The sequence below is a fragment of the Manacus candei genome, unplaced genomic scaffold (genome assembly GCF_025592945.1).
Source record: "Manacus candei isolate 608988 ecotype Guabito, Panama unplaced genomic scaffold, ASM2559294v1 h1tg000174l, whole genome shotgun sequence".
Taxonomy (NCBI): Eukaryota; Metazoa; Chordata; class Aves; order Passeriformes; family Pipridae; genus Manacus; species Manacus candei.
This window is the reverse complement of record NW_026138222.1, coordinates 376262-393609: the sequence shown is the minus strand read 5'-3', so window position 1 is coordinate 393609 and position 17348 is coordinate 376262. Positions and strand designations below refer to the sequence as shown.

Genomic DNA, 17348 nt, shown 5'->3' with positions numbered 1-17348 from the left:
TTTTGGTTTTGTTTTTTTTTTTTTTAGAAGCTGTTCAGGAGTATTTTCCGTTGTCCAGCCGAGCGCCATCGCCCCCCCCACTCCCCCTCCATCAGCCTGTCCGTGACCCCCCCTCCACCCCCAGACAAAACAACCCGGAGCACTTGGCTCCCGCCGGCCCCGTCCCGGACAGCCCTCACTGCCCATGCATGTGCCACCCGCGGAGCCACCCTCACGCCCACTGCATGTGCACAGACCGGCTCCCGCCGCGGCCCCGCCATCCACACACTCTTGGTTCTCACCCAGACGGACTCACCTGTGGGTTTTCGTTCCGGTTTTAATTTTTCCCCAGGGTCGGTTTGACTTCACCCTTATTTTGTATGGATTTTTCCGGAGGAGATTTCTCCTTCTCCAGAGTCATGGAGGTGCGGCCATTCGCCTCCCGCCCTTGACGTTGTGATACACATCCCCCACAGAGATCTATGTTTCTTATATTATATTATTATTATTAATTATTATTATTATTATGTAATAAATTTATAAGAAAGCTCCGCTCTGTCCTGTGCTCTCTCAGCTCCAGCAGCCCCTCCCACACTGGCCTGTCCCTGCATAGGACTGGGGACAAACAGGAGCCCCAGAGGGACAGCAGTGCCTGAATTTTGGGGTGCCCACGGCTCCCACAGGTGCCAGGACGTGTCCTGTGCTCACGATGCCACCGCCCCCAGTGTTACACCTACAGCAGCTCCCAGCCACCCACGGGTTCACGGGGGTCATGGGTGCCAGGACCCTTGGGTGCCCTCCCTCTCCAGGTGCCCCCACAGACCTGAGTGCCCCCTCCTCTCCTGGGTGACCCCCCCCTCGGCCTTGGTGCCTCCCACTCTCCTGGTGCCCCCTCTCTCCTGGATGTCCCCCCTCACCTGGGTCCTTCCTCAGCCCTGAGTGCCCCCCTCTCCTTGGTGCCCCCCACCCTCACCTGGGTTCCCCCTACTTTCCTGGTACTCCCCTCTCCTTAGTGCCCCCCCTCTCCTTAGTGCCCCCCACCCTCTCCTGGGTGCCCTTTCTCCTGGGTGTCCCCTCTGCTTGGTACCCCCTGGATTCCCCATCTCTGCTGAGTGCCCCCCTCTCTTGCGTGCCCACCACTCCTCTGGGTGCCCCATGTTTCTGGGGGTCCCTACCTCTCTTGGTTCCCCCCCTCACCTGGCTGTCCTCCCCTCTCCCGAGTGCCCACCACTGTCCTGGTTGCCCCCACTCTCTGGGTGTCCCCCCCCCCCAAGGTGCACCCACTCACCTGGGTGTCCCCCCACTCCTCTAGCACCCCCTCTCCTGGGTGCCCCCCCTCTCTTGCTGCCCCCCTCCCACCCACCTGGGTGTCCCCCCACTCTCTGGGTGCCCCCACTCCCCTGCCTGCCCCCCTCTCCTGGGTACCCCCCGTTTTCTGGTTGCCCCCCACCCTGCACCCCCCAGCCCAGTCCAGGGTCCCCCAGCAGTGCCCCCAGTCCCGTGGTCACACCAAGCATATATTTTATTGAAAGACCAAGTGGGTGACACGGCGTGGGGACAACCGGGGGTCGTACAGTGGCTCGGGGGGCTCTCGGGGCTCCTCTGGCTGCTGAGTTACAGATAAATATCGGGACGTAGAGCGGGTGGAGTTATAGTCACGATAGCGCTGGGCGAGAGGGGCCGAAGCAAAGAAACCACCAGGCACAGCAGTGAGGAGCGGGGGGGCCCCCAACGGAGACCCCCCCCGACGGGGATCCCCCCGACGGGGACCCCCCCGGGGCCCGAGCGCGGTGCTGCGCCCCACGGCCCCTCGGGGGGAGCTCGGCCCCCCGGGCGGGGGGATGGCGGAGCGGTGGCAGGGGGTGGGGCCGGGGGCACCGACACGAGGGGGCCGGGGGCGGGAGACCCGGGGGCTGCAGCTGGAGGGGGGGTTCGGGCCGTTCCCGGGGGCTGCAGCGCTGGGGGGGACCCCCGTTCCTCAGGGTGGGGGGCTGGCACCGCGCAGGGCTCGGGGGCTTCATGGAGATGCTCACCCTGGCACACCCCCCCTCCCCGTGCCCCCATCAGCCCCCCCACAGCCTCCCCCCAGCCCCACTCACCCCCTCGAGCCCCCCTCTCGGTCCCCCCCGTGTCCGGGGGGCTTCTCCCCGCTCCTGCCCCCCGGGCCGGCGTTGCTCATGCAGGGGGTGGGGGGTGGCTCCTCCCCGGCCCCCCAGGCCGGGCTGCGTCACCGCCGTGCCCGGGGTGCCCGGGGCGCACCCCGATACCCACCCGTGGTCCGCGGCGGCCCCCGGCCCCCCGAGAAGCGGTGAGGGTGTGCGGGGGGGCCGTGGGGCCGGGGCTGGAGCGTGTGCGGGGGGGCCAAGCCGGCTGGCTGGGGGTCACACAGTCTCTGGCCGCCGTGGGGCTGGAGGGGGGTGCGGAAGCAGGAGCCCCCCCGCTGCCCCCCTACTCCAGGTAGATGTCCTCTGTGGGGCAGGCGTATTCCAGGTGCTCCTGGTAATATTCCTGAAACGCTCGGCTGCGGGGACGGGCACGACGGGGGGGCTCAGGGCTGGGACCCCAATCCCTGCACCCCCCGCACCCCCAAACCTGGCACAGCCACACCCCAACACCCAGACCCCCCCAGCAACCCCAGCCTCAGCACCCGGTCCCCCAGCACCCACAGTTCCACTGCACCCCCACCTGTGGCACTGCCAGCCCCCCCCCACCCCCAGAGCTGGCACAGTCACCCCTCCAGGATCCAGATGCCCTGTACCCACACCCCCAGCCCTGACAGTCCCAGTGCCCTGGCACCCAGGCCCCCAGCACAGCCAACCCCCCGCACCCAGGTTCCCATCACCCCAGCCCCTCTGCACCCCAGCCCCAGCACTGCCAGCCCCCAGACTCCTGCCCCCTCACACCCATCGCCCAGCACCCCCAGCACTGCCAGACCCCCAGCACCCAGCCCTCAGCACCCAGTCCCCCAGCACCCAGCTCCAGTGCACCCTCACCTCTGGCACTGCCAGCCCCCCAGCACTCCATCCCCTGGCACCCAGACCCCCTGCACCCCCAGACCCTCAGCACCCCCATGTCCCTGGTGCCCAGCCCCCCTGCACCCAGCTCCTCAGCCCCCCCACCCGCCCTGCACCCAATCCCACGGCCCCACACCCCGTGCCCCCATCCCCGTCCCCTCCACGGCCCCACACCCCCTGTGCCCCCATCCCCGTCCCCTCCGTACCCGACACACTCGGCCACGTGTCTCATGGACTCCTGGGACACGAACACGTGGCAGGCGAAGCGGCTCAGCACTGGGTGCTTGGTGATGAACCCGAAGTAGCTGGGGGGGACACGGGGTGAGGGGGGCATGGGGTGAGGGGGGCACGGGGTGAGGGGGCCACCCCAACCCTGCCCCGGGCAGGGGGACACCCACCGGGGCCGTGGGACAGCCACAGGGGGTCCTGGTGTGGCCTGTGGGTGCCCCTGGCAGGGGATGGGGGTCCCCTGTGGTGCCCATGGGGGGCTGGGGGGCTCACCAGCTGTTCCGGGGGTGGCACCCGCAGAAGGAGATGTTTTTCATCTGGAAGAAGTGGCTGCAGCGCTCGAACTGGGAGGGAAGAGCAGGGGTGTGGGTGGTCGGCTGAGTGCTCAGAGACCCCCAAAACCTACACCCCTCAACTCCTGGTCATCCCCCAAACCCACTCCCCGTGCCCCTCACCTCCTCATCACCTCCCTAAATCCCCTCACCTCCTCATCACCTCCCTAAATCCCCTCCCCTCACCTCCTCGTCACATCCTCGTCACATCCTCCCAAGCCCTCTCCCCTCACATCCTCTCACCCACTAAGCCCCCTCTCCTCACCCCATCACCCCACAAACCTCCTCCCCTCACCTCCCCATCCTTCCAAGCCCCCTCCCTTCACCTCCTCATTCCCCCCAGACCCCCACACCCGCTCCCCTCACCTCCTGGTCGCCCCTCAAACCCCCTCCCATCACCTCATCACCCCCAAGCCCCGTCCCCTCCTCATCCCCCCAAATCCACACCCCTGCTCCCATCACCTCCCAGTCACCCCCCAAACCGCCTCCCCTCCTCATCTCCCCACACCCATCGCCCCCCAAACCCCTCCCTCCATCTCCTCGTGCCCCCGGCCCCCCTCCCCGTGCCCCCCGGCCCCCTGCCCTCACCTCCTCGTCCCGGCTGTACTCGGTGACGGTCAGGATGAGTTTGATGCCCTGCAGCGTCACCTCCAGGTCACAGCTGGCCGGGGGGCGCAGATGCACCGTCAGCTTCCTGGTGGTGGCGATCTGGGGGCGCACGGGGAGCCGTGTGAGGGGCGGGGGGTCCCAGGGGTGGCGCGGGGGTCCCGCCGCCCCCCCCTCACCTTCTGCATGGCGGCACAGAGGATCCCGTTGCCCTGGTGATACGGGACCTCCACGGAGCCCAGGAACTGCACGTTGAACCGCTCCACCCAGCACGGGTTCCTCTTCAGGCCTGGGCGAGGAGAGGGGGCGAGGAGAGGGTGCCCCGAGACCCCCGAGACCCCCCCCTACGTCCCCGGGGACCCCACGGGCTCCTACCGATGGCATCCCGGGCCTGGCCGACCACCTCGTGGGCGTAGAAGGCGGGGAAGATGCCCCTCTCCCCCGTCCGCATGTTGTACCCCCGGTACCAGTAGTCGTCCTCCTCCAGCTCCACCAGGATGGGGTCGTCCACGTCCAGCTCCAGCTCGTCCTCGTGGCGGGGGATGAACCTGGGGGGATGGATGGAGGGGTGGAGGGATGGATGGAGGGGTGGAAGGATGGATGGAGGGGTGGATGGAGGATGTGGGCAGGCAGAGGGTCCTGGAGACCCCCCCATGGCACCCGTGGTTGGGGTTGCTGCTCACCTGAAGACGGCGCGGTGGGTCTGCTCCCGCTCCTCCCCGTTCACCATGCAGGAGAACAGCCCGAAGGACTCTGTGCCTGGGGAGGTGGGGGCTTCCATGAGGCCCAGGGGCGGCTCCCACCCCCTGGTGTGGGGGACACGCCCGTCACTGCCCTCCCCCCACCCTGGGGGCTGCAGGACCCTTGGGGTGCAGGGAGCCATCACCTCTTCAAGGGGTCCCACTGACCCCCCACCCAGCAGAGCAGGGCTGAGGATCCCCGTGACCCCCTGGCCCACCTCCTGTGACATCCCGTGACATGGCCCACAGGGATGGTGCCATGGCCAGGGTGGCAGGGGCGGGCCACGGAAGGGCAGCCAGTCTGCCAGGGCCATGCAGAGCAGCCCGGGACTGCCTAGCACGGCACAAAGTGGCACAGCACGACACGCCACGTCACGACGTGCCACGGCACACCACGGCACACCACGGCACACCACGGCCACTTACTGGAGGAGCGCGAGGTGCTGTTGACGAAGACGTTGAGGAACTTCTTGGAGAACTGGAGGTCGGCCTCGGGGGACGAGTCCTCGGAGGAGCTGTGCGCGTCGGGGGCCACCAGCCCGTCCCCGAAGGCCACCTCGTCGTCCATGTCGCAGCGGTCGCAGGCGCGCAGCAGGTCGCTGTCGTCGCTCAGCACGGACGTGCAGCGCCGCAGGCTCACCAGCTCCAGCTGCGTGTGCTCGTCCACCACCAGCGTGTACTTCACCGAGTCGTAGGCCAGCGACTCGTCCAGCGCCGGCGGCTCCGGCGCCCCGGGGACGGGCGGCAGCTCCCCCCCGAAGCTGCCCCGCCGCGGGGCCGTGGGGAAGGGGGAGCCGGGCAGGAAGGACCCCTCGTCCTCGTCGAAGGCCATGGCGAAGCCGCGGTTGGTCTTGGCGGTGGAGACGTCCAGCGTGGCGGGGTCGGCGTCGGGGGGCACTAACCGGACATCGTCGATCATGTCGGCGGCTTCCAGGACCCCCGAGTCCAGGTCCCTGTCAACAGCCCAGCCCTCGGGGCTGGCTGTGCGCTGGTCCCCGGCGCTGTGGTGGTCCCCGGCGCCGTGGTGGTCCCCGGTGACGGCAGGCTCGGTGCCGGGGGACGCGCGTGGCGGGACACGCGGCGGCGCGGGACGGCAGCCGAAGGTGGCCAGGACCTCGGAGGCGTCCAGCCTGTCGAGGGTGACGGGGCGCCCCGGGAAGACGGGCGCGATGGTGTCGTTGGTGGGGTTGCTGAGGAAGAGGAAGGGGCCCGGCTCCTCGGCCGGCGGCTCCGGCGGCGGCTCCGTGGCGGCGTCCAGGCCTCGCTCGTCCTCGGCGCACTCCAGGGAGCTGCGCAGCGTCTCCATGTCCACCAGCTCGATGGCACGCTGGCACCGCGGCACCGCCGCGTCCCCCGGCCCCGCCGGAGAGTCCCGCGGGACGGGCTCCTCATCCAGCGCCTCGCTCAGGATCTCGGGCTCCAGGTCGGAGGCCGGGGAGATGGTGTCGCACAGCGAGTGGGTGTTCTGGAAGCACTCATCCGGGCACTTGATGGGGTACGAGCCCTCCGAGATCATCTTGTTGACCAGGTTGCTGAGCAGCCAGGGAGAGTCCGAGTCCTCGCTCAGGTCGGGCTCCGACTCCGAGTCGGAGTCGTACTCGCTGTTGTCCTCCTCGTCCGCCTCGGGCATCAGCTTGGGCCCCACGGGCAGGTAGAAGGAGCGGCGGATGCTCTCCAGGCTGTGGTCCGGGTCGATCTTCAGGTCCAGGGGGCTGGAGGCGGAGACCTCGGTCTGGCCCTCGGGCGCGGGGCAGTCGGCGGGGTCCAGGCTGTCGTAGTACCCCTCCATCTTCAGCTCGGCCAGGCTCTCCCGCCTCACCACGCCGCGCTCCAGCGGCCCCCTCTCCGCGGGCTCCTCCTCCTCCTCCTTGCCCTTGTCGAGCAGCAGCGAGTCCTTGATGCCCATCAGGCCGGGTGCCTCCAGCTCCGGCTCCAGCTCTCCCTCGGAGCCGGGCGAGCTGGCCTCCTCGATGGAGTTGGTGAGGTGGGAGGAGCGGCCGCTGCTGCTGTCGCTGCTCAGGTCCAGCTCGGTCTCCGAGATGGAGGAGATCATGTTGCTGACCAGGCGCCCGCCGGCGAAGGCCGCCTCGAGCTCCCCCTCCACGTCCGAGTCGGAGCCGGGCGAGCTCAGGTCCTCCCCGTGCCGCCCGCCGGGCAGGAAGGGCTTGGCGGTGCGGCTGGTGAGGTCGGCCTCGATGCCGGGGTCCGAGGAGGGCGAGGTGGTCTCCGAGGAGCCCGAGGGGTGCCCGCGCACGCTGGCCGCCCGGCCGGACCGGGGACCCTCCCCGTCGGAGCTGAGCGGCTCCGGGGGGCACACGTGGGCGCCGTCCGCCCGCTCCTCGGGGGGCCGCGGGGGGCCGGGCTGCGGGCGGGGGGACCCCGGGCTGGGGGCCCCCCGGGCCGCCTCGGGCTGCGTGGGGGCGCGGGGGGCAGCGGCGGGGGCCGGGGGCGGGGGGCCGGCGTCGGGGGGGCCGGGGGGAGCCGCGGGCCCTGTTGGAGAGAGACAGGGTTGAGGGGGCGGCTGGCGGGGGCGCGGCGGGGACAGCGGAGCTCGGAGCGCTGCGGAGATGAGGTTCATGTTAAAATCTTGCCCGGCACTCGGGGGCGATGGGTTACCATGTGCCAGGGACTCGGGGCTGTTGCCTTGCGAGTCCAAGGGGGAGGGCGGCAGCGAGGGGGGGGCCCCCCCGGGGCCCCGCGGGCTCTCCAGGCAGGGTCCGTCCAGGATGCAGGCGTGGGGAGACGAGTGTCCTGCGGGAAGGCAGAGCCCGTGTCACCCCGGGGGGATGCGGGACCACCCCGGCCCGGCGGCGGGGCGGGACCCCGTGGCCATCCCCGCCCCGCGCTCACCAGTGTGTGAGGAAGAGGAGGAGGAGGAGGAGTGGAGGAGGGCGTCCTGCCAGGTCGTGCGGTGAGCGGGCGGTGGGAAGCTGCCGTTGTTGTTCAGGGAATCCTGCGGGAAGAGCAGAGCCAAGGTGGGTGGGTGGGTGGGTGAGACCCGGGGGGAGGGGGGCGTAGGGCGCGTTTGGGGACCCGACAACGGGACACGGGCGGTACTGGGCCGGGGCGGGCCCAGGGGCGCCCCTCGGAGCTCCCACCGGCCTGGCAGCCCCCGCGCCACGTGCCGGGGGTTTATCCGGATTAGGGCGTCCCTGGATCCCCTGCCCGGCCAGACGCGCGCCAGGGCCGAGGGATGGCACGGCACCGCACGGCACGGTGCCCATCCCGGGCACAGACCCCACGGGGGACGCGCCAGCACCGGCACCGACCCCCGGGACCCCCCGTGCGGGGCCACACAAGCAGATCCCGACCCCCCGGCAGGACCCCGGAGCCGGTGGCCCCGCGGTGGGGCCCGAGCCCCCGGGCTGGCCGGAGCCGCGGGGGTCCCGGGGCTGTCCCGCCGGCGTGGCGGCAGCTGCGGATTAGTCCCGGCGGGAAGCGCGGGCAGCGCTAATCCCACCGAGCCGGGATTAGGGAGCGGGGCCGGCGCCGTGTGCCACCGGGCACGAACCCGCGCGGGACAGGGAGGGGCTGGGGCACTGCCTCGGGAGTGGGAGCCGGGGGGCGGGAGGGGTGTGGGGTGACAGGGATGGGTGTGGGGTGACAGGGATGCGGGGTGGGAATGGGTGTGGAAGGACAGGGATGGGTGAGGGGGGACAGGGACAGGAATGGGGAGGATGGGGACAGGTGCTGGGGGGACAGGGATGGGTACTGGAGAGGATGATGGGTGCTGGGGCAGGTCTGGAATGGGGAGACAGGGATGGGTGCTGGGAGGGACAGGAACAGGTACTGGGGGTACAGGAGATGGGTGCAGGGGGAGGTGGTGCTGGGGGGACAGGGCACGGGGATTACTGACACTGATCGTCGGACCCGGTCAGAGACAGGGGCTCCGCTCATCCCTCCCCCCGAGGGACGATGGAACAGGGTGGCCAGTGGGATCTGGCTTTGCCAGTGGGATCTGGCTTTGCCAGCGGGATCCAGCTTTGCCAGTGGGATCCAACTTTGCCAGTGGGATCTGGCTTTGCCAGTGGGATCTGGCTTTTCCAGTGGGATCCAGCTTTGCCAGTGGGATCCAACTTTGCCAGTGGGATCCGGCTTTGCCAGTGGGATCTGGCTTTTCCAGTGGGATCCAGCTTTGCCAGTGGGATCCAGCTTTGCCAGCGGGATCCGGCTTTGCCAGCGGGATCCAGCTTTGCGGGTGCAGCCGCCGGGGCACAGAGGGACAAGGCCGAGAGGGACCCCTGGGGTTTGTCACCCTCCGGTGACCCTCACCCTCGAGAGCCCCCCCCAGCCCTGCAGCGCGCGGTGCCCTCCCGGGATGGGGGGGGGGGTGGTGCCGAGAATCCCGAGAGCCCCCGGCTCCATGGCAACGCAGCCGGATGCAGCCGGATGGAGCCGCTCCGCACGCGGCTTCCCACACACTGCGGTGGTGGCTCAGGGCTGGCACCGCACACGCGTGCGCGGGGACACGGGGACACCCCTGCGGGGACCCCCCCATCATCGTGGGGGAGCCCCCGAGTCCAGCGCCGGGGTGGGACAGGGGGGACACGGCGTGAATGGGCACCCACGGAGCCCCCGTGGGCACAGGGGGCAAAGACCCCTCGGTGGGGACACCCCTCCGGGCCACCCCCTTCCTCACCTGGGTGCCCGGGGCCGTCAGGTTGAGCGTGGTGGGTCGGTGCTTCTGCGTCTCCTCCAGGGCGGGCGAGGGGATGGGTGAGGCCGACGGGGACGGTGGAGCTTCCAGATCGTTGCCCTCCTCCTCCTCCTCTTCCTCCTCCTCCTCCTCCTCGTTGTCGTCGATCATCTCGAACTCCTGGAAGTCGTCCTGGAAGGTGCAGACGGGGTGGGGCTGCTCCCCGCGGTCCAGCACCAGGCAGTCCTGGGGAGGGGGCACCGGGTTAGGGGGCACAGGACAGAGCCCTGCGCTCGCCACAGCCCTGTGCCCACCCCGGGGTGACCATCCCCACCGTGGCAGGGTTGGCAGAGCCCCAAGGGTCCCCAAGAGGGGACCAGGGACACCCCAGCTCTGCCAGTCCCTGCCTGGCCCCCCCTGCCTGTCCTGGCACCAGCACCCAGCCAGGCCGAGCTGGGCAAGTGTGAGCCACTCCTCCCTGCTGTGGGGGGAGCTGTGCCAGGCCAGTGCCCCCCCCAGACCCCAGGGGCCACTCGGCTCCTGCACCTTCTCATAGTGGTCCGAGTCGTAGTTGAGGCCGATGCCACAGTCGTCCGTGATCTCCGACAGGTCCTCATCGTCAAACTCCTCCAGGCTGATGTCCTGGGGGGGCCTGGGGACATGGGAGGGTGACAGACCTCAGGGACAGGCCACCTGTGCCCCCATGGCCCTGAGAGCCGAGTGGCACCGCAGGGACATCCATCCATTGTATTGCTGGCACCCCCGGCCATGGGAGCACTGGCACCGGGCAAACCACAGAGAGACGCCACCACAGCCCTCTCAGCCCTGGATGCCAGCACAGGAGCACCACGGGGATGTGCCACCATAACCCCGTCACCCCTAGGTGCCAGCACCACGGGGACATGCCACCATAACCCTGTCACCCCTGGGTGCCAGCACTGCAGGGACATGCCACCATAACCCCGTCACCCCTGGGTGCCAGCACAGGAGCACCAGGATGGTATCACCACAGGGACATGCCACCATAGCCCTGTCACCCCTGGGTACCAGCACCACAAGGACATGCCACCATAACCCCATCACCCCTGGGTGTCAGCACAGCAGAACCACAAGGACATGCCACCATAACCCCATCACCCCTGGGTGCCAGCACAGGAGCACCAGGATGGTATCACCACAGGGACATGCCACCAGCACCCTGTCACTCCTGGGTGCCAGCATAGGAGCACCGGGACAGCAGCACCACACCCACGTGCCACCATAACCCTGTCACTGCCGGGCACTGGCACAGCAGCACCACAGGGACATGCCACCAAACCCTGCCACCACCCGGCACGGGGGCCCTCAGCTGGGAAGAGGTGTCGAGGCCATCACATGTCCCAGATTCCCTGCCCAGCCATCCACACTGGGATGGCAGCACTGCAGGCACATGCCACCATAACCCTGTCACCCCCAGGCTCTGGAGCAGGAGCACCAGGACAGCAGAACTGCAGGCACAGGGCACCACAACCCCATCACCCCTGGGTGCCAGCATGGGACAGCCACAGGGACATGGCACCATAACCCTGTGACCCTTGGGTGCCAGCATGGCACAGCCACAGGGACATGGCACCACAACCCCATCACCCCTGAGTGCCAGCATGGGACAGCCACAGGGACATGGCACCATAAATCCATTCACCCCTGGGTGCCAGAACAGGACAGCCACAGGGACATGGCACCCTAACCCTGTGACCCCTGGGTACCAGAACAGGACAACCACAGGGACATGGCACCATAACTCCATCACCACATGGCCAGAGTGGCCTTCAGCTGGGCAGAGGTGCCAAGGCCACCACATGTCCCAGATTCCCTGCCCAGCCATCCACGCTGGGCTGGCAGCACTGCAGGCACATGCCACCGTCCCCCTGTCACTCCTGGGTGCCAGCATGGGACCACTGGGATGGCAGCAGCACAGGGATGTGCCACCATCCCCCTGTCACTCCTGGGTGCCAGCACAGGAGCAGCAGGATGGCATCACCACAGAGACATGCCACCACCCCCCTGTCACCACACACCCTCGTTGACCCCGGCTGGGCAGAGGTGCCAAGGCCACCACACGTCCCAAATTCCCTGCCTGGTACAATCCCTGGAGCCAGCCCAGGGCAGAGGCTGGAGCTGAGCCAGGGAGGGGACAGTGCCCACCCCAGGGCATTGGGGTGCCCTGTGCTGGGAGGGGCTGTTCTCCAGCCGGGGGCTTTACTGGGGGTCACTGGGGGGTTAACCCACAGCAAGGCCGGGCACATCAAGGGGGGATCCAGGCTCTGACACCCCAAGGGACGGGAAGCCCGAGGACCCCCACTCGCCTTCCGTCGGGAATGGGGGTGTCATGGAAACCAGTGGTTTCTGTGGGAATCGAAGGGAAAAGAAGAGGATTCCCAGCAGGATTTGGTGCTGGAAAACAGAAATCAGGCATCTGGGGGGAGGGGGCTCTGCGAGGTGGGAGGTGTGGCAGTGCCGGGGCACCGGTGGGACCCTCTGGGTGGGGACACACAGGGACCCCAAGCTCGGTCCCGTGGGTGTGTGGCAGTGCCAAGGTGCCAATGGGACCCTCTGCCAACCCCCAGGGGGCTGGGGACACCCAGAGACCCCCTGAGTCCAGCCCTATGGGTGTGTGGCAGTGCCAAGGTGCCAATGGGACCCTCTGCCAACCCCCAGGGGGTTGGGGACACCCAGAGACCCCCAGCCCATTCCCATGGGTACGTGGCAGCACCAGGGCAGGTGGGCACCTCCCGAGGGGACAGGTCTGGAGGCTCAGCCCTGGAATGTGGTCGACAGCAGGATCAGACCCCTACATGGGGGGTCAGGGCTGTGCCCCCTCCTGCTTTCCCCCCGAAGTCCCCTCCTGCAGCCCCTCACCCCGCACGGGGCCGGGCGCCTGCTCCCGATTCACCGGGAGAAAGATTCCCCTAATCACATAATTCCCAGAAGTAGGGCACGGAGTGCCCAATCCGCGCAGATTTGGGGCAAAACCAGCAGGGATGGCACCAGGCCCAACACCACGGGCTGGGGCTGCAGGGCTGGGCCGGACCCTGGGGCACAGCCAGGACTGGGGGGCCCGGGGGGCTGTGGGGCACAGAGCACTGGGGTGTCGGGGTGCAGGGCCCTCTGGGGTCTTGGGGTGCAGAGCCCTTTGGGGTGCAGAGCCCTTTGGGGTGCAGAGCCCCGGGGTGTCAGGGAGTCCCAGGGTGTCAGGGAGCAGAGCCTGTCGGGGTGTAGAGCCCTGGGGTGTCAGGGAGCAGAGCCCTTTGGAATGCTGAGCTCCGGGGTGTTGGGAAGCAGAGCCCTTTGGAATGCTGAGCTCGGGGGTGTCAGGAAGCAGAGCCCTTCGGGATACAAAGCCTGTCGGGGTATCAGGGAGCAGAGTCCTTTGGGGCACAGAGACCCAGGACATTAGGGCACAGCCCATCGGGGAGCAGAGCCCAAGGGTGTCGGGGAGTAAAATCTGTTGGGGAGCAGAGCCCTGGGGTGTTGGGGTGCAGAGCCCACTGGGGAGCAGAGCCCCAGGGTGTTGGGGTGCAGAGTCCTTCTCCCCATCCCCACGGAATAGCCAGGGCTGCTCTCCTGCAGACAGCAGGGCAGGGGAAGAATCCTGGGGTTCTCTGCCCTCTCTGGGGGGAACAGGGCCATCCAGGGGGGACAGTGACAGCAGGGCCATGAGTCCTCCTGGGATGGAGACCCGGCCTGCAGACCCCTGGCCAAGCTCTGGTCCTACACCCCTGGACCCTCCTCACTGGGCAACAACCCCCTCCTGGCTGGGGAGGTCACACACCCGAGGCTGGCATGGCATGGGAATGGCACAGTGGGGTGGGGACACTGTGGTGGGATGGGGCTGCCACAGTGGGATGGGGACACTGGGGTGGGATGGGGCTGCCATGGTGGGATGAGGTGGGCACGGCAGGATGGGGACACTGGGGTGGGATGGGGCAGCCACGGTGGGATGGGAACGACACAGTGGGATGGAACCACGAGGGTGGAACCTGCCAACCTGCCGGGTGGGAGCACCGGACTGAGGGGCCGGAGCTGGAGTGGAGCCGAGGCAGTGGCTCGGGGGGGGGGCTCACCCAGCCCTGCACATGGAGGGGGGGTCGGGAGGGGCCAGAGACAGCAGGAGCACTCAGGGACCCACCATCCCACCTGCCCCACCGGCACCGCTGTGGCACATCCTGAGCTGGGATGGGCTGGGGGGGAGCGGGGGCTGGACTGGGACCCCAAAGGGCACCCAATGTCTCCCACCCCCGGGCCACGCAGGGACGGGGCGGGGGCACAGCGGCGCGGGCAGACGGAATTTCCTCATCGTTCCCAGCCCGGCTGCCCGGACGCTGCGGCGGGTGTGGGTTCTGCCCTGGCCCCCACACGGCGGGCACGGATCCCGACAGCAGACGTGCCCCCACCCCCTCCACGGCCGCCACCCCAAGGCCGGGGAAGAGCCACGGGGAGGTCGGGGCCGACCCCGGGGCCACCCCAAACTGGTGACCTGGGGGTCCTGACCGGCACCGGGGGCTCCCATGGCCCGACCTGCGGCCACCCCCGAGCGGGAGGTGGGAGCCCTCCCCAGTCCCTTCTGCGTGTGCACCGCGACATTCCCACGGCGAGCATTCCCGCACCGAGCCATTCCCACGCCGAGCATTCCCGCCACCTCGGCCGCTCCCTCTCCAGCCAGATCCCACCCCAGCGACCCCACCGAGCTGGGCTGGGCACCCCCTCCCAGGGCTCCTCGGGAAGGGCACGGCCGGGTTCGGGAGCCTGCGATGGCCCCGCGCCCCCTCCGCGGGCCCTGCGGGGGGCTCGGGACGCTCCGGGAGCCCCGGGAGAAGCCGCCGCCGCGGCATCCCCGGAGGTTCGCCCCGGTTCTCGGGCTGGCCCCGGGACACAGCGTCCGCTCCCCCGGCTGCCTCCTCCCGCCGGGGCTGGGCCGGGCTGCGGGGTCCCCGCCTGCCCCCGGGGCCCTGGGCCAGCCCGAGCAGCCACGGCAAAGCCGCGTCCTCCCCTCCCTGCGCCACCGCGGGCAGGGACACCCTGGGGTCCGGCTGCGCAGCGGGCAGGGAAGGGGAGAGCCCGGGGAAGGGAATGCTCAGGAAAGGGGACACTCGGGAGACGGGATGCTCAGGAAAGGGGACGCTCAGGAAAGGGGACATCTCGGCTGAGGGGATGCCGAGGGAAGGGGACACCCGGGAGAAGGGGATGGTCGGTGAAGGAGATGCTCAGGAACGGGGACAGGGCTGCCCGGGGAAGGACACGTCCCAGGGAAGGGGACCCCCCCCGGGAAGCAGCCGCGCGTCCTGCCCAGCGCAGGCCACAACCAGCCAAGGGCACACCCCGCAGCCCCACCGCCCCCAGCTCGTCGCCCCGCAGCTCCCGCATCCCCAGGGCCCCTCCAGCTGCCCCTCGCCGCTGCCTCCTGCCCTTCCCCATCCCGCTGCCCGGCGCCAAGGCCCCGCACTGCGCCAGCCTGGCCCGGCCCCGACCCCCGCACCCCGCACCCCGCCCGGAGGGTCCCGCCAAGGTCAGGTGCGGGGCGGGCCCGGCCGCGTCCCCCCCCCCCCGGGACCCCCGGGAGCCCTGCGGGAAGGTGACCGATCCCGGGACCCCGGCGCGGCTCCGGGGGGTCCCGGCTGCGGGTACCCACCAGCATCGCCCCGCCTCGACCCCGGGAGCGCCTCGGGGGTTCTGAGCCCCCGCGCCCACCGGCCCAGCGCGCCCCCCGCTCCCGGCACCGGCCCCCCCGTTCCAATTCCCATTCCCACCCTCGTCCCCAGCCCCATCCCGGGGCCGCTGCGGCGCCTCGGGAGAGACAAAGAGGCGGCGGCGGCGGCTCCTCCCGCAGCGGCCCCGGGATGCGGCGGCCCCGGGGGGGCCCAGAGGCCGGGGGGGGGGGGCTCTGACCCGCGGCGGGGGGGGAAGGGGACAGAGGGGACCCCCCGAGCCCTGGCGGCCCCCGCGCGCAGGGAGCGGCTGGGGATGCTCCGGGGGATGGATGGATGGACGGATGGAAGGATGGATGGATGGAGGGATGGATGGAGGGATGGATGGAGGGATGGATGGATGGATGCGGCCGCGGCGGCTGCGCCGTTAATCCCGGGAAGGGCCGCGCGGGGGGGGCGGGATGCGGCCCCCCGGCCCCGCATCCCAAGGTGAACGGGCGGGGGGGCCCGAGGGGGGGCCGGGGGTGCGGGCCCGGTCCAAGGGCGGTGCAGCGGGAGGGGAAGGGCAGGGCGACCCCGCATCCCGCGCCCGCCGCATCCCGCGCCCGCCAGGAATCCCGCGCCCCCCCACACCGCCACCCCCGATCCCGCACCCCCAAAAACGCCGCTCACCTGCAGCCGGGCGGGGAGAGCGAGTGGAAGGTGGAGAGCGAGAACATCTCGGCGCGATCCGCCATTTTCTCCGGCCGGGGCTGCGCCGGACTGCGGAGCTGCGGGAGCGGGGGGGCCGCGGGAGGAGCTGCGGGAACACGGGGGGAGCGGCGGGAGGAGCTGCGGGAACACGGGGGGAGCGGCGGGAGGAGCCGGGGAGAGGGAGGGGGGGGGGGCTGGGGGAGAGGGAGGAGGAGCTGCGGGAATGGGGGGGGAGTGACGGGAGGAGCTGCGGGAAAGGGGGAGCGCGGGGAGGGCGGGAGGAGCTGCGGGATTGGGGGGGAAGGAGGAGCCGGGAGGGGCGGGGGGGAGCGGGCGGGGGGCTCGGGGGGTGGGCGGGGTACAGGAGGGGGCGGGATGGAGGGGGGGGTGCTCTGGGGAGGGGAGGGGGCGGTGTGGGGGGAATGGGGGTGGTGCTGGAGCGCAGGGGCGTCGGGAAGGGAGGGAAGGAGGAGTCTGGGGGCGCGGGGGGAGTGGGAGGGGGCGCGATGTCCGGGGAGGGGCTGGGGCGGTGTAAGGAGGGGAGGGGGCGGTGTAGGGAGGGGACGGGGGTGACCCGGGCGGGGAGGGGTGTCTGGAGGGGAGGAGGAGGAGTCTGGGTGGGCTGAGGGGGCTCTGGGCGGGGGGCGGGATGTACAGGGAGGGGATGGGGAGTGGGGTGGGGAAGGGACGGGGGGTGGTGCTGGAGCGGAGGGGTCTGGAGGGGAGAGAAGGAGGAGTCGGGGGGCGCGGGGGGTGAGGATGTGCGGAGAGGGGATGGGGGAGTTACGGGAATGATGGAAAGGGGGTGGGATGGGGATGGGATAGGGAGAGGATGCGGGATGGTGCTGGCGGGGGGGAGATGTCTGGAGTGGAGAGAAGGAGGAGCCTGGGTGGGCTGTGGGAGGGGGGCGGGATGTACGGGGAGGGGATGGGGTGGGTGGGGGGACGTGGGTGGGATAGGGAAGGGAAGGGATGGGATAGGGAGAGGATGTGGGGTGGTACTGCTCGGGGGGGGTCTGGAGGGGGGAGAAGGAGGAGACTGCAGGGTGGGGGGTATGGGAGGGGGGCGGGACGTACAGGGAGGGGATGGGGTGGCATAGGGAGGGGAGGGGGTGATACAGGGAGGGGAGCGGCGGGGAGGGGCAGGATCTCTCTGGGGAGGGGATGGAGCGTGAGGGGGACAGGGGGCTGCGTGGGGGGTGGTGAGGAGGGGCCGGAGGGGCTGTACAGGGAGGGAAGGGGGGTGACTGTATAGAGGGGGGGCAGGAAGGTGGGGGAGGGGGCCCTATGGAGGGAGCTGGGGCTGTACAGGGGGGCGGGAGGAGGGAGAGGCTGCACAGGGTATGGGGGGCTCTATAAGGGGGGGGTGTCTTATGGGAACATGTGGGGGTGTATAGGGAACATTCGGGGGGCTGTGCAGGGAGGGGCAGGGGTGG

General features: G+C 70.1%; 1 protein-coding gene across 1 annotated transcript; it reads right to left on the bottom strand.

The window, feature by feature from the left end:
• Positions 1 to 1490: 1490 nt before the first annotated feature.
• MAPK8IP2 (mitogen-activated protein kinase 8 interacting protein 2) lies at positions 1491 to 16032 on the bottom strand. Its single transcript, XM_051773644.1, has 12 exons — positions 15892 to 16032; positions 10082 to 10187; positions 9539 to 9781; positions 7750 to 7852; positions 5326 to 7650; positions 4843 to 4918; positions 4535 to 4707; positions 4339 to 4448; positions 4142 to 4261; positions 3495 to 3565; positions 3200 to 3298; positions 1491 to 2500 (listed from the first exon to the last, which is right to left on the bottom strand). The coding sequence occupies exons 1-12, from the start codon at positions 15954 to 15956 to the stop codon at positions 2428 to 2430; spliced, it is 3564 nt and encodes a 1187-aa protein (XP_051629604.1). The 5' UTR covers positions 15957 to 16032; the 3' UTR covers positions 1491 to 2427.
• Positions 16033 to 17348: the final 1316 nt, after the last annotated feature.

Bases quoted from the DNA above. Each gene is read 5' to 3' on its own strand.
- MAPK8IP2 (XM_051773644.1), bottom strand. From the start codon at position 15,956: ATGGCGGATCGCGCCGAGATGTTCTCGCTCTCCACCTTCCACTCGCTC. The intron at 7,651-7,749 runs GTGAGCGCGGGG...GCCTTCCCGCAG, and splicing joins CTCCTCTTCCTCACACACTG to GACACTCGTCTCCCCACGCC. The intron at 4,919-5,325 runs GTAAGTGGCCGT...CCACCTCCCCAG, and splicing joins CAGCACCTCGCGCTCCTCCA to GCACAGAGTCCTTCGGGCTG.